This window comes from Syngnathoides biaculeatus, chromosome 7 (genome assembly GCF_019802595.1).
Source record: "Syngnathoides biaculeatus isolate LvHL_M chromosome 7, ASM1980259v1, whole genome shotgun sequence".
Taxonomy (NCBI): domain Eukaryota; kingdom Metazoa; phylum Chordata; class Actinopteri; order Syngnathiformes; family Syngnathidae; genus Syngnathoides; species Syngnathoides biaculeatus.
This window is the reverse complement of record NC_084646.1, coordinates 27,916,016-27,940,374: the sequence shown is the minus strand read 5'-3', so window position 1 is coordinate 27,940,374 and position 24,359 is coordinate 27,916,016. Positions and strand designations below refer to the sequence as shown.

The window sequence follows — 24,359 nt, the reverse complement described above, 5'->3', positions numbered from 1 at the left end:
AAGTTGAAATGAAAGAATCATACTATTATTATTGTAAACCAGCAGTGTTTCACAGGCTTCTGAATGAAGGCAAGCCAAGACCACACACACAGAACATGATTGTTTTTAGAAGGTGGTCTCTTCAGACAGCGGGAACTTGCCATTTTTACTTCAAAGGCAATGAAAGAGAAGAGACAGTATTTTTGAGAATACTCAGAAGAAGAATTTTTTTTTTTCCTCTCATAAGCCACAGATCTATCTTTCCTATTTGTTGTATGTTGGGCACCCTTAGCCTCCATTCTCCCTTTGTCTAGTTCAAAGCACCAATTACATCCATACAACGTCTGTTTCCACATTTATCTCTAACACTGGAACAAGTTGGAACACAGTCTGGTGCAACTCTGGTCAATATCCTACAGTACTTCTTTTACATGAATGGAATCAATTATTCTGATGAAGATAATGAGCCAAATAACCTTGTTGGCAGGCAAACCATCAGTTTCTTTAGACTCCTGTCATGAATAGATACTTCCTTTCCTGTATAGGTGTATCCTGCACACTTGTGTAGCTTGCTCAATCAATGAAGTGCACCGAACGATATACGACTCATGGTCGACATGCAGTTTTGGCCTTATCAATGGAAATACAATCTGACACCACTTGCGTGGCTATTAGACTTCTTGATTTCTTTTTTTTTTCCTCCACAATGGAAATGCAAACACACCTGCAATTCTGGCTGACAGCTAAACTTTCACACCTGTTATGTATGATACAGCTGCTCCATGCGCAGTCAGGGCATACATGGTCAGCACACACTGTTGACTCTCGCTTGCAGTCTCGATGTGCCCGACAAAACACCGCAACCACTTGTGTGTGCGTGTCTATGTTCTTGTGAGAAAGCCCAAGTTTGCTTTTCACACAAAGGTGTTAGCATCCAAACATACGTGCTAAGAATCGGGAGAAAAGAGTATTGGGCGGACAGAAGGAGGGGTGATGCAGTGGAAGAAATGATATACTCTATCTACTGTTGAGTTATAAAAGAAAATTAGGTAAAGCTCATCTACACAGGGTAGTTACCAGTATTGCTTAGTTCACAAATAAAGTTAAATATCTTGGAAGCAATTTGAGTTTTCATGAGATTTTCTTGTTGAAACTGGATTGGTCTTCACATGGAAACTTCAAATAGGTCAGTACAGAACTAAATAAACAATTAATGAATTTGGTACTGGTTCAACATGCATTTGCATTATCAGATGTGTGTTAGCACATGAATGCAATCATTTATGCGCAGCCAAAATTTTCATTGTTGCGCTTGATTTGAGATAATCTACAATTAAGATGACAGATACTGTATATCTTTCAAATACAGTTTTTTAATCTTTATCATTCATTGTATAGAAAATATTCATGTGTTCATGTGCTGTTGGGGGGTTAAAAAATGTCTGAAAGATTATTGGTTGGTTGATGCTTCTCAAACTTTTGATACCAAGGATCACCTAATTTAATCTGTAGCCCCGGAGGTACCACCATTGTGACCAACATTAACATACAGAAGCATAGTCGGCTCAAGTGATCATCAAAAACAGGGAAATGGTTTTATTTCTAAAAATTATATTTAATCTCTGTCGAGAGCAAGGCTGGACCACGGCCAAGAGGGGCGTGGCCTGGCCACCGCTCCGAGCAGTTCCATCTCTGACACCTGTCGCCGGTCACAGTAGTGTCACATGAGGCACTCTGATTAGACAATGTATTTAAGTTGGAGTTTTGTCACTGGTTGTTGCCAGTTCGTTGAGTATGCTTTCCCGCATCCAAGGTTACTCTTCCAATGCGCCATTATAGTCCAGTCATGCTTTTAGTTATGGTCTTTAGTTGACTCATAGTTATCGGACATTGTTTCTTGTGTTTTGGATCCTGCCTTCTTGGACTGTGTTGTTGTGCACAGCTTTCGTTTATAATAAAACCTACTGAACATCATGTCCTCGTCTTGGAGTCCTGAATTTGGGTCCGCCCGTGCACCGTTGGTTCGTGACAATCCCATTGTGCACCACTGTAAGAATATCCATGAATCCATTTTCTTTGGCGCTTATCCTCACAAGGGTCACGGGGAGTGCTGGAGCCTATCCCAGCTGTCAACAGGCAGGAGGCTGGGTACACCCTGAACTGGTTGCCAGCCAATCACAGGGCATATGGAGCGAGACAACAGTTGCTCTCACAATCACACCGAGGAGCAATTTAGAGTGTCCAATTAATGTTGCATGTTTTTGTGATGTGAGAGGAAGCCGGAGTGCCCGGAGAAAACCCACACACGCATGGGGAGAACATGCAAACTTCACACAGGCGGGTCCGGGATTGAACCCGGGACCTCAGAACTGTGAGGCCAACGCTTTCCAGCTGAGGCACTGTGCCACCCCTGGAAGAAATGCACGATCTTTCGTATCTTATTAATGAAAAAACGGCAGCCGACATGGACCCATTCGTTTTTTTTCACCACAAATCATGATTTTGACGTATACAGCTTTTTGTAACTCCCGCCATGAAAAGAATTTGTTTTCGAGAATAAGCAGGAAGTGACATACATGGCAGGACCGCACTCAAGTGTACTTGTTTGTTTCCATTAGTTTTACCTCCAGGAAGGTAGCTCGTTGTTCCTTCGTGTTGGGCAAAATGCCAGCTCATTGCATTGCTGGACATTGCTTGAACACTCGGGAGGATGGATTTACCCTTCATCAGTTTGCAAGAGGTTCTTGTGAAAAATGGATTGCACAGGTGCAAAGGACGAGAGCTTCGTGGGTTCCAAATGACAGGTAGGTGTGTATACAGCTACTAAAAAAAATAATAGTTTGTGGCGGACCACATAATCTGTCTCTCATAATGTAACAAAAGATCTGCGTACATATGATAGGGGTGCTAAATGTGTTGATGTGTGCGTCGTACGGCTTCTGCGTCGGGCTCGCCCGCGAAGGCTGCCGTGTCGGCTCGCCACCGAAGGCTGGCGTATCGTGGCTCACGGACGAACATGGTTTCAGCCAGGCTAGCTTATACATACTCTCTGGGAGTCTGTCGCTGCTGCGGCAGTATGTATGAGCCAGCCTGGCCGAAGCCAAGCTCGTCCGCGAGGCACAACGCGGCATCTGTCGTCGGCTTCGGTGCCACGTCCGCCGGTCATGGCTTCGGCTGTGGTGGCTTATCTTTGGGGCCGAGGTGCCTTATTACGGTGCCGAGCCGGCCCGCTTTACAGCGTTGTGATCGCTCGCGGCTGAGTATGGTACATACTGTCATACTGTCAGGGAGTCTGTTGTTAGTTAGAAGTGATCCCCATATCATCTATATAGGACTCGAAACGATAGGATAATATCACTTGAAATTATTGTGAGACAATCTCTTCTTCGAAAACAGCTTCCGTTTCTGAAGGGGCGTTTCCCACAGTAGGGACCACAGCGTTTTTTCAATGGCTTAATGTCCGGGGTGACGTCACGGACAGTAAATGCAGCCAATATGGCGACCACTTGGATGTCAAATGAGACTTTCGCAACTTTGTGCATGGATGACATGCTCTCCGCTCATAATTATTTTTTCGTGTAGACATTGAAGTGAATAATGTTATATGTATTTTTCATTTCACTATCTATTTTAGAATGTTTATAGGGATGACACTTGACCTCTAAATACAGGAAAATACAAAAAAAAAAAGATTCAATCCACATCCATTGTACAAAATGTTAAACACTACAGAACTATACTTAGGCATTGATTAATGTCACATACCACTAGAGAACATGCTTCCCACTCGTGGTACTCATATCACACTCTGAAAATGACTGGTTTAACAAAATAAACAAAAAAGAAAAAACTGTTGAGGAATCACCACCAACATGATAAGCAGAGTGGGGGTAGGATCATGTTTTTATCACTTATTACAAATGTAGGGTCCCAGGTGAGCTGGAGCTTTCTTGTGAGAAGTAGTTTTCACCCTGCACAGGTCGCCTGCCAATCGCCGTTGTATATATATATATCCATCCATCCATCCATCTATCCATTTTCTTTTGCCGCTTATCCTCACGAGGGTTGGGGAGCGTTCTGGAGCCTATCCCAGCTGTCAACAGGCAGGAGGCAGGGGTCACCCTGAACTGGTTGCCAGCCAATCGCAGGGCACAAGGAGACAACCAGCCGCACTCACAATCTCACACCTAGGTGCAATTTAGAATGTCCCAACACAGGCACAGGGAGAACATGCAAACTCCACACAGGCGGGTCCTGTGTTGAACCCGGGACACACACCCACACCCACACACACACACACAGTCTCTCTCTCTCTCTTTCTCTCTCTCTCTGTATATATATATATATATATCAAGAGTTTGTTTTCAAAACGCGACATAGGCATTTTTTTCAGATTTACGAAACTCGCGCCAAAATTATCCAGCTCCGAATGGTAGTTATCGGGATACTCTGCGTTTCAATTCAATATCGAGATCTTATTTAGAGCAAAATGCGACATAATTTCGTTCAATCAGCGTGCGCTGCTCAAGCAAGCAGCATCCAATCAGAATTCGTCTAGAGGGAAGTTCCGGTATCTTCCACATCATCATCCAAAATGGCTGCGCCAAGTTTGAGAGAGATGCTAATGCCAAGTTTGATTTTATGTACGAGACACCGGAGAGAATAAAGCTGGGAAGGAAAAGAAACCCAGCGGAAACGGGGTCAGAAAAGAAGAAGCGCTTGCTATGATAGTAGACCCTATTTTTTCTCTTTGTGAAGTTGACCTATTGTTTCCTCTTTTATCACATTTGGATTTTCTTTGACATGAATTCTATTTTTAATAGAATCTACTGATGTGTGAATCAGTAGTTTCTTTTCTACTTATGAATTGAAAGAAAATAAAGACTTTTGATCTTTGTAGATTGTTTTTGTTTACACTGAAAAATATCCAGTACAGTCAGTAGCAAACCTTTTCATTGTTTTGCCATGCGATACATTTTACCATGTTTTTTTATTTGGATCCTTGGCATGCATTTTTGTCGATTTTATCTTTACAGTGTTTCTTGCTTTCAAGCTGAACTAAGTCTTGTATTTTGTTTATCAATGTTTAATAATTTCGAATAAATGAATCAGTGATTGTGCTGGTTTACTTGCAGACTGTCCCATTGTGAGGGTGCTTTTCCTATTTAATTTTAATTCTTTATGAAATTATTGCAATTTAATACTTCAGTTCTCATCCAAGTACCATTGTATCTGAATGTAATAAACATACTATTTGTCTATGATTTTGTAATGCTTGAATAGTAATTTTGTTGTTCAAAATATTTCACCAACGATCATTAATGAATGAATAAATTTTTATAATTCTATGCAATCTTTTTTTTTTGCTATTTTTTATAAGGAAAGTTATCGGCTATGACTTGAGAAAAGTTGACATTAAAAGAAAATCAACACCCTTGGAGTAGACTCAATTTCTGTCTATGAGCATTATGAATACTGTTATTATTACTACAGACTTATATCCTATTCTGCAGTGCTCTTTCCCCCGACAGCGACAGCTATAAATAAAATCAAAAGAAAGCAGACTCAATGAGTCAGATTTCAAACAGTGAATTTGTGAGTTTAAAACTGATTTCATTTTGGAGATGTGTGTATGAGATTGACTACCTATTTTTTTTCTGCTGGTATCCCTCGCAACCCATATTAACCTTGGTAGACTGGTTTGAAGCAGTTTACTTTCTTAATGATCTCACATCAACTTATAAACAAAATTAATCAACTGAGTGACACAATGCCTGCAGATGTCGGATTGCAGAATCGCATACAGATACACAAAACTACAATGATGTAAACTCAGCCTTTCCAAGACTTCACACTGAACAAACAAACAGTTTCTAAATAACTGAAAAACACCTTTTTAAAAGAAATTCCCATTTTTTCATCTCCTTTTTCAACATCTGACATTAGTGAGCTAATTGTGAAAATTGTGACTGGTGACTGACCCTTATTTCTGATACCTAACTCTCTAAATGTGGTGGTCATGGTCTTAAATATTATTTTAAAATGCTTGAAATGTTGAAAGGCAAATAGTTTTCATGATTGCCTATCAAATGCAACTGATTTTTAAAAAAAAATACAGCTGCTCCTGAAGGTTTAAGTCGAAATTTGGATATGTCTCACTTTGCCAAGAATAGAATGTTTGGATATGTCTCATTTTGGAGAAAAAATGAAATTTGTCATCAAAAAAACTCGGTGAATATTAAAGCCAATATTTTTTTGTAGTATGGTGTTTAGTTACTTTTTAGCAACTCTTTCCATCCCCCAATAGTTAGAAACATAAATTGAGTTTATTGTTTTCACTTCAATACCAAGCCCTTTTCTCAAAATGAAAAAAATGGAGATGTCTCATTTTGAAAACAAACTCTTCATATATATATATATATATATATATATATATATATATATATATAATATATATATATATATATATAACAATAAGGTTGGATATCAGTAACCGACAGTGCCCCCCCCAAAAAACAAAAAACATCAAGAAAAGCAAATCATTTAACACGTCGATATTTTACAGCTAACCTGGGACTCAGGTGGTGTATAAAACTAATTTAATATTGTCCTTTGTGTAGCTGGATTTTCTTCCCATATGAGTGACATTTTATTACCAACTGTACCATGAGCAGGACAAAGTAATTTCTTAGCTGCTTGCAGTCCAATGACATTAGCTTCCTGTTTTGTAAGATTTTTACTTTATTTTCACCTTTACTTAACGTGTTCATTCAGCCTGAAGTTTTACAGGAGAAAGGAATTTCTGTGGTTTTCAACAAGTCCAGCCATATTGTGCAGAAAGAAACTCATCCTATTTCAGGCCTGTATGTTTATGATTTTATTTAGTGTTTTCTATTGTTGTGCAGAAGGTCCAGAGAGGATAAATATGTGGAATTACATAAAAGTAATGTGATACATGCTGGCATCAGCTTTGTGATCAGGAAAAACCATAGAGTGTTGTCTTTCTACAAAGATTTCACATCAGAAGCTCTCGAGAATAATTCTGACAATAAAAGCTGTACTTACCTTGACATAGTCCACAGTGGCATCCACACCCACAGCGGGCTCCCTGGGGAACACAGAGAGAGAAAAAGCCCGGTTGAGTGAGCACATCTTGTTCTTGATGTTGCTTTTGCCACCAACAAACTGTCCTCGTCCCCCGAGTTCCTCTTTTCTTCCTACTGCAACGAGGTGCTTCTCAAACAAATATTCACAAATATTCACTCATCCAGAGTGGCATCTTTGCTGTCTAATTTGTTGGTCCACTTGTGTCAGCAATACGACATGTGGCTGGTAACACTATCCAAAACTCGCTTGAGAAAAAGAAATAGAAGTTCATGCGGAGCTGCCTCTGACTCAAATGTTTAGGTCCCATTCCCTGTCTCGCTCACTTTGTCTCTCTCTCTCTCCCTCTCCATCCCCCCTTGACTCCTACTCTCTTCTTCCCATCATAATACACATCACAACCACACGCCCACCCTTGTGAGTCCGCTGACAATTTCACACAGACGTTACGGCACACAACACTTGGAAAACACAGATACATTATATGTTCATGTTTAATCTTTTTTTCTTCCACCCTTTTGAAATAACGATACGTTGCGGCACATTCTGCTCTAACAACTTGAGTCTCTAAGCACAGATTTTCTCCAGAATCGTTTATAGCCAGCGGCTCACTGTAAGAGGTAATTAGCGCAAATCCCTGACGACTTGAACAAGGTTGCTGGTTAAAGTCCCTTAAGCTCATGGTTGTGTTCCCATGGGAATACGTATTAGCATGGGCCAGTACTTAACAAACCAAACATATTCAGCCGTAAGCCCTCTCAGCTTTATAATGGCCCCAAATATCGAGTGGGATTTCATTACATAATAAAACAGAAGACTGCATTCACAACAATTTATGGTCATTATTAATAATTCCTCTATCCTAGCTTCGATTTCTGGGCACAAAAAAATCTGCTGTGAGTTTCACAACAAAAAAGACAACTGTGAAAAAATGAAAATAATGATGACAGGCTTTTAACACATTTCCTAAAAGGTTTCAATGTCCCGTACATATGGACTTAACTAGTCCAGGAAATGTGGAACGCGTAATTATATGAACTCTGAAGCTTTCTCACAATCACTGTTCCAGAACTGCACCACAAGTGGGCCAAGCAAAATGATTTCAACATACATGTGACATTTGTGCATGTTTCCTTGTGCATACAATTTTCAATTCTCCCGCTAGTAATATAGTAGTCAATATCGCATAGAGCAGAGTCCCTGTGATTGTTACACTAACATTTGACTTTGGACATGATTTATCCTCCTATTCCGTTCATATCTTGTTGAAATATAGAATTGGATGCATAACAAACCTGGGATGATATATTGGAATATTGTCATTTGAATGTGTTGTAAATAGAATGCCATAGATGGAGAGCGATAGTATTTGTTCCAGTCTCTGAAATGACAGAAAGTGATCATTTCAGTGCCTGCATGCCTTGTAGGTAATGTTATGACAATAAAGCTAACTTTGATGAGGATGTCGGAAATTGAAGAGCACTGGTTTCTTATAAACTGCAGTCCAGCATGCGGGGAGGATCGCATTGCATATCACCGCAGGCCTGACCACATAGTTCACTGACATATATATTTCTGTTCTGACCTCAGTGGATGCCTCCAACAAATCGCCACATCAGCCCTTACCACGTCATAACACTGTCCTTGGCCTCTTTGTCCTGACTATTCACCCATGTAAAAAATGAATGGTGCCCAATGTGCTGTCACCAACAGGGGCTCTGTAGGAATAATTGTGATCATAATTATCATACATCTGCTTCCAATAAAGAAATGCTTTGCTCTGCTCTAGATAACGTGGCAGCCTCCGAGCAGGAGATAGCAAGAACAAAAACATCTAATCATCAGAACTGTTAGAACTGCTGCCTGTTAAAGAAATGATGACCACACATGCACACGCACATGAACAAAGATGTACACCTTGTTTCAAACTGTTTTGCTTGTCGTTTCCTTTTTGTAACGTCCATGTAAATAAGGGGCGTCTTAAAACTAAATAAATAGAAGTGCTGAGGAGATGATAATCAGAGAGTGCAGTGGTGAATTGTACGAGACAGTTCCTCTCCTCTCTCCTCGCGAGACTTGAACTGGTGTCTTTGCTTCCTTTTTTGTCCTGTTTAATGAATGTCTGATTGGTGAACCTGAGACACTCCAAGTTTCCTCAGGTAGGTAACATCAGTCATCAGGTGAAGGGTAATCATGCACTGAACACATTCCAAAATGCAACCATAGTTTAGTAAGTTGAACAAGAACAGCAAAGGAACGGACGCAAAGTGTGTTTGGAATGCAGTGGCCGAGCACTGGCCTTCCAGACTGCACAAACTCACCACAGCTAACTTTGACTTTTTTAATTCTGCTTGCTTTGCTGAAACAGCATCGGACACTTTCTGCTTGCATGACCACGAGACGGGCCTGCTACACAACGACGCACAAAACGAGAGAATGCCAGAGATTGGGTAAAAATTGGAGAGGGGAGGCTGCTCTCACCACAATCTTTTTCTGGCTTGTATTGTTGTTTTAATTCCCCGCATGACATTTAGCATCACCACATGTGGGCGACTTTAGTATGGGAGTACAACATATGAGGTTTTGTGTGTGTGTGTAGAAAGTGGACCTGTGGAACTATGGAAAGAAAGACCGATGCAGTGTCAGAATGCAGCCAACAGATGTCAGTCCCAAACAAATACTGTACGGTACACACAGCGCTGAGTTTGAGTGAAACAAGTGGACGTTCTTCTCAGTAACATTGGCTACAAATGATGAGTACAAAACATAAGCAGTCGGTCTGATTTTTGAAAGTGTCCCCATTCCATACACACATTTGGCAAGTTTGTCCCATCTCGTTGAGGTGAAAAGTAGTTTAATGCTGACTAAATAAATAGTGTAAAAAAAAAAAAAGAATTAAGTAATGACTGACAAGTTAAAAGCATCATTATGTGGATTCAAGAGAGATGCATATGTCAGCTCCTTTTCTTTCCTGTCTTCCGCCTCCTCTTTTTCTTTACTCGGTGGTCTGTTAAAGTGCCCACAGGGGTCAACAGAAAAACTAACTGACCAATCAGAATTTAGAGCAACATAAGGTCGGGGTTCAAAGGTCAGATGACAGGGTAAACAATGGAAAGTCAAGACGAACTGGCTAGTAGGTGCATACTAATGACATACACTCCTTTATATTTTTATAGAGAGATAATTAGTGTGATGTAACAGTTTCAAATCAACAAGTCAGATTTCTGAAAGGGAGATAAGCAAGGAGGTCTGAGCTATTTTGGAGCCACAGTTCTGTTTTCCTTTACAAAACAAGGCTCTGTCATATTGTATGTATATTATTATCAAACACTCCGTTTAATTAAAATGAAATGAAATCAAACAGGAGCATAAGCCACAATACATACAACACTTAAAATACTGATCTAATATCAATTTATTGGCTATTAAACAGTTTTTCTTGGCAGACAACCTAAAGGTGATTACTGTAGTGAAATATTCATTTTCATACATCCACAACTCTTTAATTATCAATGTTCTCCATGCCAGTTGAACTGGGCAATTTAAAAAAAAATTAAACCTTGGCAAAAAAAAAACCAAAAAAAAAACAAGAAACTACACTGAAAAGATGATATTGTTTACTGTGCAGCCACCTGCACTGGTTGAAGGTGACCTGCACTAATTGTCCAGCTGTACGTCAGCAGTACATGATATGTATCCAGAGCGCGGGCAGATAGATGAAGCGTGCAGACAAATAGTTCACAGTCATCTGTGATCTGTCCTGCCACACCCTGACCTACAAAGGTAACCCAGATGCTGGAGGCTATGAACACACACATGTGCTTATAGTTGGCTGCATCAGATACAGTCAGCTGTAATTCCACACTTGCGACAGAAAGATAGACAAATACGATGAACGATGGCGAGAGTTTTTGTGCACCTTCTCTCTGAAGTTGAGCTAAGCACAGGACCTTAAGGATTTTCTTTGCAGTTTTCTTAAGGCCCAATTGAGGACAAGCCATTGTCGGTGGACAGTGGCAGTCCTAGCTTCATGTTGTTTTAGACCAATGTCAATTCATTTGAACCAAATTAAGTATAGAATATTGTAACTTCCAATCAACCATTGTCAATTAATAACATAACCGGATGCTAGTAAACTTAAATTAACCACTCGGCAAAGCAAGGATACGCACATGCGGCCATGACACTCTTAGTCACTTCCTACCAACAAGCTAACCTAAGGCTCTCTCGCGATAGTAGAGATCTCTGAACAATGAAGATGTCATACATCCTTGACGACTATAACATCTTATTTCAATGGTTCTCTTTTTTTATTGGTAAAACCCTTAAAGACACCTCATAGTGTCTCAACAAGGGGATACATTCCCCCAAACAAAGCACAATTATTTACATGCCATGATTCCTCAAGGAAACCATTAATTGAAGCATCTTTCGGGGTCCAATGGACTGGTCGCCACTCGACCATAAAGCACAAATACGGTAAAACCAAACAACCTTTCACACCAACGCTGAGTGGGGATTGAGCCCACGCATCCAACACAGCTGAAACTGGTACACGATAACTGTGACTCCCAAATTCTTTTGTTCTATTTTAATTTTGTGTTGTCACTTGACTTGAGTGAAGGTAAACATTGTGATATGGGATTAGGGTGTTTCGGAATGTAGGTTTTAAACAGAATCGAAAACAAGTACAAAATCAGAATTGGGAACATTGACCTGTTCTATTAATCCAATATAAAAGGCACAGAGATTTTTTTTTCTCAGAATTAGTGTGTTGAATATTTTGTGGTAATTTTATTTATCTGCATTCAATGTGTACTTGATGGAGGTCAGTGCTCTACCACAAGCACCACTCGAGTTATCTTCTTTAGGCAAATCACATTTGTTTATGCAGCTGTGCCTAATGTTATGGCTAGTGAGTGTGTTTCATTGTTCTACACAGCAATGAAATGCAATGAACATATTTGGTGGACTACATCAGCAATTGACTAGTACCGGTAAAAAAAAAAAATATCCGTCCCTTCTCATATTTATATTTTTGCAGTTTTCCAACTTTTAATAACAACATCAATGTCAGAAAAAGATAACATAAATCTAAAATTCACTTTTTAAATGGTGTTTTTATTTGTCATACTGCATTTCTTTTTCTGCTGCTTCTCAATCAGATTCAAGTATGGACTCTAACTAGGCCATTCCAAGACCTTCATTTTGATTTTATTTTCCAAACCATTGGCATGCTGGTGTGTTCTGAACACAAAAGCGCTTCAGTTTGTGGTTACAAACTGATGGCCTAACATCCGAGAAGGAGGCTGATACCTTTTCATGGCACTGTAGGTTTCTTTCATTTTCACTTACCTGTAACTGCAGAAGTCGTCGATAATATTTTGGACCAGCGGCGAGGTCATTGGCTGGTGGACTTGTGCAGCTAACACTGTTAAACTTCTGCTATTTACTGGCTGAGTGTGTTTTGCTCTTGGGTCCCAGGTATTGCTGGAGCCTCCCTTCTTACGTCGAGGCAGCGTTCCATGAATAGATAAATGCTGGTAATAAGCCACGGGGAACTCCAATCCGTTACACCCTGGAGTGAGACTAAGAAAAATGGAGGGGGCAGGGGGGATATAAAAAACAAAGAATAAACATGACTTTAAATTTACACAGTTAATTCCAGGCTTTTTTTTTTTTAGTTGGAGCCGTAGGGTATGATTTACTAAAATCACAAGTAGCTGCCACTAAATTGCATGTTCACTTTAGATTTCTGGGCAGAGTCCATGTGATTTTCTAAGACTGCAATATTTGACCAAGATCCCAAACAGCAAGTGCAAAATTGTATATTCACTCACTCTAACAGACTAGATGCAATATTTTTTTTAAAGCATGGAATTAGTGGAGCGGCATGGTGCATCAGCTGGAAAGCGTTGGCCTCACAGTTCTGAGGTCCCGGGTTCAATCCCGGACCCGCCTGTGTGGAGTTTGCATGTTCTCCTCGTGCCTGCGTGGGTTTTCTCCGGGCACTCCGGTTTCCTCCCACATCCCAAAAACATGCAACGTTAATTGGACATACTAAATTGCCCCTAGGTGTGATTGTGAGTACGGCTGTTTGTCTCTATGTAACTTCGATGCTCGCAACCAGTTCAGGGTGTACCCTTCCTCCTGCCCGTTGACACCTGAGATAGGCTCCAGTACTTCCACGACCCTTGCGAGGATAAGTGGCTAAGAAAATGGATGACTGGGTGGCTGGATGGATGGATGGATGGATGGAATAAGTGCAAGATAAATGCAGGGAAATTAAGTTTTTGTCGACAGCTGGGATTGGATAAGTGGCTCAGAAAATGAATGGATGAATATTATTTGTTTCTTTTATATATTTGTACTGTAGTTGTACAAATAGTTGTACTTCCATCCATCCACTTTATTTACCTGCTTATCCTCATGAGGGTCGTGGGGAGTGCTGGAGCCTATTCCAGCTGTCAACTGGCAGGAGGCGGGGTACACCCTGAACTGGTTGCCAACCAATTGCAGGCCACATGGAGACAAATAGCCACGCTCACAATCACACCTAGTGGCAATCTATCTATCTATCTATCTATCTATCTATCTATCTATCTATCTATCTATCTATCTATCTATCTATCTATCTATCTATCTATCTATCTATCTATCTATCTATCTATCTATCTATCTATCTATCTATCTATCTATCTATCTATCTCTATCTATCTATCTCATTACATAATTAAATGGTTTGACTTAATCTTTAAAGAAATAGTGTTGCTATTTGCTTCGTCATTCTTTTAATAGGTATTGTACACACTAGTTCTTAGTTATGGAGAACAAAAAGAATATTTTCTGTATTTTGGTCATTCAAGGAAAACAGCCATAAATGGTCTATGCATAAGCCAGTTTGGCTCATCTACTCCACCTTGGTTTCGAGCTGAGAAGATCCATGGAGGAGGCAACGGAGGCTTGCAGCTTCCTAGAGTGGCAGGTACTCCCACTTGAAGCGCCGAGGCTGGGGTCATCGACATGGGAATTGCCTCCCAGTGTGTGATGTGCGTGGAGCGTCCTGGGAAGGCTGGCAAAACGCCCCTCTGCCATCATCCTCCACTCTGCAAAACAAAGATGCAAACACATTTTTTTTTAAATCATGAAACTTATCTACTACTTTGATTCATGATAAACTGACAAAGGTACTGAGTTCATCATTATGTTGACAGAAAATAAAAATGTGTGCTGTTAGAGGTTACTAATGATGAACGAGAGGTTCTGGTTCAACCTCTGATCTTTCCATCCATCCATCTTCTATAACACTTCTGTGAGGTCCGGTTGCAGAGACAGTAGCTTTAGCAGAGATACCAAAACTTCCTTTTCCCCAGCCACTTCATCCAGGTCTGTTGTAGTTCATGACAAAAGCTGTTTTTTATTCCGATATGGTTTAGCTGAGGGTTCACAAATTCTTCCTTGCTTTGAGCATTGGAGCACAGTCATGATTGAAGAGAGCAGAACCTTCCCCAAAGCGATCTAAGAGCTGTCAAAATTAGCTGATTACTAGTCATGACTACATCGATTGGGCTGGGATTTGCACCACGGTACTTAGAACTATGAGGCCAACACTCTACAACCGTGCCACTTTGCCACATTTTAATCCATCCATTCATTGTCTAGACTGCTCACCCTCATATGGATCACCTATAGCTGGAGCCTACTCTATGTGACTTTGGATGAGAGGCAGGGTACGCTGTAGACCAGTTGCCAGCCACTCGCAAGACACAGATGGGCACACTCACATTCTCACCGATGGACCTTTTAAAGTCTTCGATCAACCCAACAGGCATGTCGTACCCATACTACCTAGAACAAGAAGAAAAAACGTGCAAGCAGAGGGAGAGCGCCAAACCCCACATAGAAATCATGAAGCTGAAATTCAGAGCTTTTGTAATATTGCTTTTCATCATTTGTCTGACAGTTATCTGAACTGCAACACACACACATGCAGCACAGTATTCATTCAGAAGAAATGTTATGCACACATGAAGAGAATGAGCACAACAGGTGCCAGAGCAGCTATCAACACACCCTTTCACATTGTCATGGACATAAAGCACACATTCCCCACAGGGCAGTCATTCCTATCGTTACATGACAACATGACAGGCATTTGTTTCTAATTTTGTGTCCACTAGTCAATTTCTAAAGGAAGCTAAGTGGATTGACGTGTTTATTTGATGTTTAGGCATAGTACTAAGGCTGTGAGAAAACAGACATAACGTAACAGTGGCTTTCATCTGAATTATCAGCATATGATAGAAGAGCTTGACTTTATGAATTCCAATTATGATTTGGATTCCTATAAATAGGTTGTGCTGGGTGGTCATGAAAAAGAATGGTTGGAACAAACAGTGGAACTAAAATATGAACTGAAATCATCCACACATTCCTGAGTTCCAGAGGTTTTTCAGCCAAGAGCCCTGATATCAGGTTATTTGAATATCTCAATCTTAGCTACGTCACCAGCGAATATCTTCGCTTACGTTTCATGTCCGGGAGATGATCTGGTCACGAAAGTAAAGGGCAAACTTGTTTTCTTCTGTATGGAGTCAACATGTGGGTGTAACAGAAGAATATAACATAGCTTGAATGAACGTTATCTAGATCAACTTTTCCTACTCCGAGGCAGGGACTGCTACTGGGTTTAAACTTGAATTACAGAAAGGAACAAAATAATCCAAATCTAAATCAAACAACACTGTTTTGTATCGCAAATTTTATTTCATGTGTTTCTAATGTTAACGTTTGCTTAGTCACTGTAGAGGTAAAACTTAAGTTGGTTTTCACTTGAGAAGGTTTAACATTTGTATTTCTGGAGGGATCAGAAAACATGCAATAGCAGTCAATTTGAAATAAATATTCAGTTTAGCCGATGACGTCCCAATTTTTAATTTTGACCCACTGTGAGTTTCAATTTGACACCTCTGCTAAACCATGTTACTTTTTTTTTTAGTACATGTGAGATGGGGAAAGAAAACAGTACTTACATTATTTTTATTTATCCTTACTGGGTTCCATCAGTTGATAACAAAATGTACAGGACTGTTTTGCACTTATGGAAAAGGGAACATGTTCCTGATAAAGTCCCCTGCTGCATGATGATGATGATGAGCACAGTATGTACTATTATAAGGTTGGAACACTCATCATGCAGTGCTTCATCATCGTGGACACAACAAAATATCGTCAGTTTCCAGACCGAGTGGTTGATTTGAAGGGATGGTAAAATGAGTCCAGAGGGACCACATTCTCCTACTTGAATTAAACAACCAAAATAGCTTCCATAGTAGTATCTGACATTAATGACGAGCTAAAGAGCTAAAAAACTACTTACTGTGTGATTCTGTGTCCTCTATTTGAGAATGTTTACACAATGGCTAGTAAAAATGGGATTTTTTTTCCCTTTGTGGGTGACATGTTTTGCACACAGATACGGTCATATATTATGCCAACATATCCCTGGTCACATGACCCTGGGGAAAAATTCCGACACAATGATTCACAAAACTGCTTTATTTGCGCAGGCGGCATAAATATGGCATGGTGGGCAGGGTAAATCTGCAATGGTTAGACCAAGGATTGGTACTTTTTAAAAAGGGCACAAACCAGCATATTTTAAAAAAGGCAGGTCTGTGCTGTTGTAGGTGCTAACACAACAAAAGGAAGAGGATGATGTGTAATTGTGTAAATTCTGTGGATTGTCACTTTTCTTGGCCGGTGTGGCGCCAGACAATATGAGTGGGTACCCTTGTTTAATACAATATGAGATGGTGACAACCAATGGCAACTTGAATTTGTCCACGAGCTCCTTTGTATCAATCCCCATCCCTGACCGTCTGTGTGCCCCCCATAGCTGTTCTAGCCATTTGGGATTATTTTCAAAATATTAGTAGTGACGACGATAAGACAATAATAATGACAGTAATAATTACATATCTGTGAGACTTGCATGCGGCATCGGTCTCCCTGTGCCCTGATCAAATTCACCAAAATTGCGTTAGACCAGCGGTTTACCTAGTGTGCTGGACTTAGACTTGGTCTGACAAGTTTAGACCAACTTTCAGCCACAGCAAAAGACATACCCTTGTTGTGTTGTTATATGCATCTTGGCACATGAGCTGCCTTCCACTTTCCGAAAATCAGAACAGGTCCTCCTGTGCTCCATCTCTAAACACCATGAATATAGATCCCAAAGTGTTATTACCATGGACCGAATGGTTATTCTCCAGTTTTATCTGAATGCACATTTTTTTGTTAACTCTGTAGAATATTTGGGTTGTAAATTGTAGTTATGGGCGTACTGCTCTATGTTTTTGCTGGTCACAATTAATGTACACTATGCTGAAGAAATGTTATCAAGCTCATTACCTTGAGACAACAGCCATGCAATCATGAATGAATGTGACGTGCAGCACCTGCTCTAGGAAGTTTTTGAATAATTCATAAATATTTTTTTGTTAAAAGTGGTCTTGTGTAAATGGCCCCTTCAACTACCCAACAGGAACAAGAACTCCAGGGTGTCTTGAAACTTTTCCATTGAAATGATGATGGCAATTAAAATGCAAATGCAGGTTTTGTATCAGGCACAGCTAAACACTCACCTCAGGCCTTTTCAGCATGACAAGCAAAGTTTTTACACACACAAAAACCACTGTAAAAGCAATTCAGGTCCATTTGAGGCATGCTGGGTCAGAGTGGAGATTACGATGAGGGGCACAACGATTACTGGAGGGCCTATTATAAGACCTGGAAGGATGTTTAGCTGTGTGTGTTTGTGTGGCCCTGACCATCCGTTAGACACACATCCTTTCTTTAGAGAAGAAAGGATGGACTATTGTTGAATGTATACATAGAGATTCACTTCTCAAGACGACGCATAATTTGGTCAATCTTGTTTTGAATTTTCAACTTGAGTGAAAGTTAGATCTTGGACCTAGTTTTCTAGCCATGATACATTATCCAACTTATGTCACTTAATTTAATTGACTTGGCCTGATTTATCTTGGCATTTTTTAACAAAACTATCCTTACTGAACCCAACCTTCCTTTTCTTTCCTTCTGTGTTGTCCATCATGATGTCACCTCTCCAATAACTTCACCACATCAGAATCAGATTTAATGGCCAAGTATGTAACAACACACGAGGAATTTGCCGGCGCCGCCCTGGTACGAAATTCATATTGAGTACTGAGAAGAAGAACAAACAAACTAACATCTTACTTTCATTGAGCTGCCATGACCTCTAGTGTTTTTTCAATTTTTGTTTTTCAAGCAAATTATGTCTTCAACTACATCTGTTCTAAAAATACCCTCTTCCCCTTCCACACACACACGTATCATATTATATATATATATGAAAGAATACATCCATCCATCCATTTTCTTCGCCACTTATCCTGACAAAAGTCGCAGGAGTGCTGGAGCCTATCCCAGCTGTCAACGAGCAGGAGGCAGGGTACACCCTAAACTGGTTGAGAGACAATTGCAGGGCACATAGAGACAGACAACAGTTGCACTCACAATCAAACCGAGGGGCAATTTAGAGTGTCCAATTAACGTTGCATGTTTTTGGGATGTGCGAGGAAACCGGAGTGCCGGGAGAAAACCCACCCAGGATTGAACCCAGGTCCTCAGAACTGTGAGGCCAACACTTTACAGCTGCTCCACCATCCCACCTGAAAGTATACCATCCATCCATTTTCTTAGCCGCTTATCCTCATGAGGGTCATGGGAGTGCTGGAACCTATCACAGCTGTCAACGGGCAGGAGACAGGGCACACCCTGAACTGGTTCCCAGCCAATGGCAGGGCACACAGAGACAAACAGTCACACTCACAATCACACCTAGGGCAATTTAGAGTGTCCAAATAATGGTACATGTTTTTGGGATGTGGGAGGAAACTGGAGTGCCTGGAAGAAACCCACGCGGGCACGGGGAGAACATGCAAACTCCACACAGGCATGGCCGGAATCGAAAGCGAGACCTCAGAACTGTGGGGCCAACGTTTTCCAGCTGATGCACGGTGCTGCCAGAATATATACAATAATACATAAATAAAATTGATTAAATTTCCAAGTGTTTTCTTAGTCACTCATGGGTGGAACGATCATCTGAACATTTGTACTCCTCAGCTGCCGATGGCAATGTTATGCATTCATTCAATTTCATTAAGTACATTTGATCAGATGATCAAACACAAAAGAAACAAAATGAGAGTTCCGAGTATTGAAAAACTTGAACTTTGAACGTTTGAAATGTCATTAACAACTTTCGATACTGCTTGTTCTCATTAGGGTCATGGGTGAGAAGGAAGCGGACTAGCTAACTTTGGGCAAGAGGCGCAGTCCACCCTGCACCAATTCCCAGCCATTCCCAATCACCATTTACATTCACATTCACACCTTTTAAACTTTTCGTCGCCACTTATGCTCCATGCATTTTTAGGGGGGAGGGAGTGGGTGTTTGAGGAGAACCTGGAAGAAATCTACGCCAGAATGGGGAGTACATGAAAGCTCCTTACCAAACAGCTTCAGCCATGATCAAAATCCAGAGCCTCTCAACTCTGATGGTGCTGCCTGCTTGCAAACATCTTTTATCACGTAACATGCATAATTAATTGTGGCAAAAGTGAATTTCAAGTTTAAAATAACATTTCAGATCAACTACAACATTTACGGATAATTCAAAATGAAAATCACATTGTTTTTCGTGATAAGAGCGCTCACAATAAATTCCACTATTCACTTTGCCAAATTATGTTTTTGGGCCCTTCCAGGTTTGAGGCACATTTGAACATCAGATTTGCAGCCCTCTTTCTCATAGTAATTTGCAAATGTTGAATCCAGATCTCTGAATTCTTCTTGTTTGCAAGAACTACATTGTATTATGATGTTACAAAATTTGGGGGGGCGGGGTTCTGGGTATCTGTGGATCAAGAAGTGAAAGTTAGCTCTCATTTCCTGAATAGACAAGTTGAGCATGTGAAATAGTTGAATCACCTCAAGGATTAAACATGTGAGACTGATCTGTCTGGGTGGGTGTGGATGAAATCATTAATAAATACTTTGCAACACTAATACATCATTGTACAGTTACTGTTACATGAAAGCATCCGACTATAATAAAGCAATGTTTTAGTTGCTTGTTGAAGACCTCAAATTCATCCCTGCCTCTTCTAATTCTATGGATAAGAAAATGTAGAAAGGTTTGTTCTGATTTAAATTAAAGATTAATTTCAGTGACAGATCATTTGATATTGAGTCATTACCCTAAAGAGACTCAAGTGGATGAAGCACATTAAGGAAATTGTAGCAACAAATGTCTGTTACCGTTGTGTATGGCCATTAAATAGTTTTGGCATGGTGGCCTTTATTGGAATTGCAGGTCAATGAGGTTGATGACAGGTCATCCTATCAACTAACCTTATAGCATTATTATTAAAAAGACTGTGACAACTTTTGCAGTACTAGTACCTCGCATCATTTGATAACTAATGAAACCATTGACCAATTGTAGGTTATATATAGCAAAACAAAAAACAAGCCAAAAAATGCCACAGTACACACAGCATTGGGTGGGAAACAAGTCCACATTAACAGGAAGAGGAAATAGCAGTGTAAACATTTAGACAGCAGGCAGCTCTTATCGAGGATTACTTACAATAAAACAAGACAATTTCTCCTGCACTATTACAATTCTTACTCATAGACACTCATAGACTCTCCTACCTAAATATTGGTAACGAAGGAGAGGGAACGTCCTAATTAATGTTCTTTTACTTTTATAATACGGGGGTATAAAAATCAGCAAAGAAGGTTTTACGGATTTATTTAATAGGCAACCTCTGTGTCTTTAGCCATCTGGACTATCAAGTGACAGTTAGAACCACATCACAATGTTATATGTGTTAAATGGAGGTAAATGTTCTGAATACACAAACCCAACAACACAATAGGGAAGACAAACACAAACAAGAACATGCTTGGGAATAAGGGGTTTCCTCCGGCTGGCTAAAAGCGTCTTCCTGCTTTGGCATCCACGCCAAAACATGCGCACGCACACACTGCAGACAAGTGAATTAGTCAAACCACCCTTGGCCTGACGTGAACAATGGGAACAACTGTCACATGACTGTGGCTCAGAGCGAGCCTTTGTTTGTCGACAGAGAGAGGCGTCCTACTGCGCTCTTCAGTATGTGGGCCCACTAGTGCGTGTCTGTGTGTCTGTGTTTTATTAATGGAGCTGTGATTAAATCCCACAGTAGTGGTTCCCATTTAATTTACATGTGAACTTTGCTTAAACACATGCACACAAACCTATCCACCCAACGTTGATCAAAGATCCTTCCTTGTTGCCACTAGCAGCCTATTTTGTGAAGTTAAATCAATGCTATTGCACAGTCCTTCATTGCTTGTTACTTTCAAATGAAAAACTCCAACAAAATGCCACTCGATCTATTTCTTTAGATTACATCTATTCCTTGTAATTGAACCGACTGGTTAATTCATAAAACCATTTGAAACCTCAGTCACTAATGGTGTAGTTGTACAGTACCATTCATTCCCCTGACTTTGGTGCTGGCAGCGTGGGTTCACTTCCCACTCAGTGCCAGTGTGACATCTAAAAGGTTGGCTGTTTCTAAAGTATGTGTGCCCTGCAACTGACTGATGACACAAACCAGTCCAGGGAATAGTCTGCCTCAAAGACAGCTGGGAAGGGATCCAGCTCCCTGTGGCACTAAAGCGGTTTAGACAATGGATGGATGGAATAATTAACATCTTTGTTTGTTTTTTTGTTTGTTTTTGTTTCGTGGAGATACTGATTTAAAGGGCTTACAAGTGGAAAAAGACTTTGAAAACTGGGTCTGTGCAAAAATCGGCGATGACTCGAATTGGGATTTGAGTGGGAAAGGAATCAACCAAAATCTGAATTCTTGGATTTGAATCAAAACAAACCAAAGAATACCATACTACGGCTCTTTCTACTGACAACACTGGCAACTGTTGCCGCACCGGATTCACTTCAAAACATAAAAAATATTGCACTATTTTTAGCACGTTAATAGCCAATGTCATTTTGACTTCCTGTGTAGTTTCTGTGCATCCTTTTACTGAGACGTTGAACTCAGCAGATGGAGGTGTGTAGAAACCCATAATGTAATATCACGACACATAATGTAATAACATATATAACATTATAAAGGCACCCTTTTTAAAAAATGTAACAGGCCCATAATGTTATAACGGGCCAATACCATAATAAAGATCCTGAACACATAGCGCTATAACATTTGACCCATAATGTGATAACTTATTTGGTTATTGTCTTGTTATTACAGTGATGGCCCAGTAAAAAAATAAATTTGAAAATGTAATAATGGAGCCCATAACATAATAATATATTTCTAAACCTTTAACCTTTTATATTTGGATATATCTATGAAAATGCATTCTCTCCCCCACTGTTTATCTCTCTATTTAATGTGATGCTTGATCTCTAGCTGTGTGTAATGTTTCCTAGCCTTTCAAACTATGGCCAAAAGTACTGGACAATATAGGTTTCAGATTTATACTAGGTTACTGGGCCGTCATTAGGTTATTGGCTAATTACATACATAAGTCAAGTTGATTACATTCTGGGGTGTTGTTACATTTTGGCATTCTCTTTCAGTCGCCCAGAATATAAGACCTGTCCATAATGGAATAAATGTATCCTTTTGAAAAGGTAATTGGCCAGTGATAATGATAACAACAATAACACTAATAATATTATTATTAATAATAATGTTTTTCGTATTATCATTATGTATTTTCCCCCTGTTTTAAATGTTTTATTTCTTTGTATTCAAATGTTTTTGCTCATGTAAAGCACATTGAGTTACTTGTATGAAATGCAGTATATAAATATATTTGCAGTTATTTTGCTTTGCATAATGCAATTCAATTGAATAATACGTATTGAGCCCAGTTGTTACATTTTTGATTTTTTTATGCCTAAAATAATGTAATATGTAATGTTATGTCGTAATAATGTAGTAATAATGAGCCAAAAACATAATAAACTATTATATTATTTTACAACTTTCATTATGTTACAGGCCCGTTACATTTTAAAAATGGCACATTTATTATGTTACCCTGGTTCTACTTTTGACCATAGCATGCTGGTGGAACCTGGCTAAAGTCATTTCAAACTAATTCAAACTAAAAAGAAAAACTTTTTCAGAGGGAGAAGCAGCAGCCAAAAGGCACCACCCTATTCACTTTTTTGTTCAATAGATAGTTTCAAATAATTAAATTGGTGTCTTCATTCATTTGTTGTCCCTCCTTTTTTGTGGAATAGTCTATGGAGTAATGATTTGATTCTGATTCGGAAGTCATTCATTGCAGTCAACATGAATAATGAATCGGGATTTGGAGGGCAAGTTAGAGCCCTACTAAAAACAAAAGTTAAAAGTTACATGTTTAAATTAAAATGCTGCAAATAGTTTTTGGATTGTGAGTAGGACCAAAGAAAAATAATTTTCAAATGGAAAAAAACAAAAACAAAATTAATTTTCATATGTTTTTCCTTGATATCTCCATCACAAGGCGGCTCAGTGGAGCAGCTGTAATGTGTCGGCCCCACATTTTTGAGGCCAGGGGTTCAAATCTCGGCCTTGCCTGTGTGGCGTTTGCATATTCTCCCCGTGCCTGTGTTTTTTTTCTCTGGGCACTCTGGTTTCCACCCACATCCCAAAACACGCATTAATTGGAGACTCTAAATTGCCCCTAGGTGTGATTGTGAGTGCGACTTTTGTTTGTCTCCATGTGCCCTGCGATTGGCTGGCAAACAATTCAGGGTGTACCCTGCCTCATGCCCAATGACAACTGGGATAACCTCCAGGACTCCCATGACCCTTGTGAGGATAAGCAGCTCAAAAAATGAATGGATGGATCTCCTTCATAATTTTCTTAGGGTTATTTGCCACCTTGTTTTGGCATTTCTATTTAGGAGGTGCCCATTCACCAAACAACAATTCACTTTAAATATACTTCTGTAAAGTGAAATGGATGTTTTTTGGAAATTCTATGGAGTATCAAATAGTGGAAGGCTCAATTTTCCACTTCAATGTGAAAGTTGTCATCAGTCAGTTTTCTTAATTGTTACCAGAGTTGATGGCCAGTTCAATCAACCACCTCATCCCACTCCAGCCAAAAGCCAGGACACATGCACACACGCGCACATACAT

At 39.9% G+C, this 24,359-nt stretch overlaps 1 protein-coding gene across 4 annotated transcripts in view; it reads right to left on the bottom strand.

Annotated features, from left to right (window-relative positions):
• The window catches only part of bcar3 (BCAR3 adaptor protein, NSP family member), a 107,745-nt gene that overhangs the window by 45,013 nt on the left and 38,373 nt on the right, over window positions 1–24,359 (bottom strand). For 3 of the 4 annotated variants that reach the window (XR_009795629.1, XM_061824281.1, XM_061824282.1), the window contains 3 exons: window positions 14,003–14,189; window positions 12,439–12,672; window positions 7,045–7,087 (listed from right to left, as the gene is read on the bottom strand). Coding sequence is in view for 3 of the 4 variants with exons in the window: in XM_061824281.1 (XP_061680265.1) it covers window positions 7,045–7,087; window positions 12,439–12,672; window positions 14,003–14,189 (464 nt within the window). In the remaining variant the exon portion in view is untranslated. Of the gene's footprint in view, window positions 1–7,044; window positions 7,088–12,438; window positions 12,673–14,002; window positions 14,190–14,754; window positions 14,870–24,359 lie in introns of those variants that run through there. The other variant, XM_061824283.1, reaches the window with a different exon arrangement.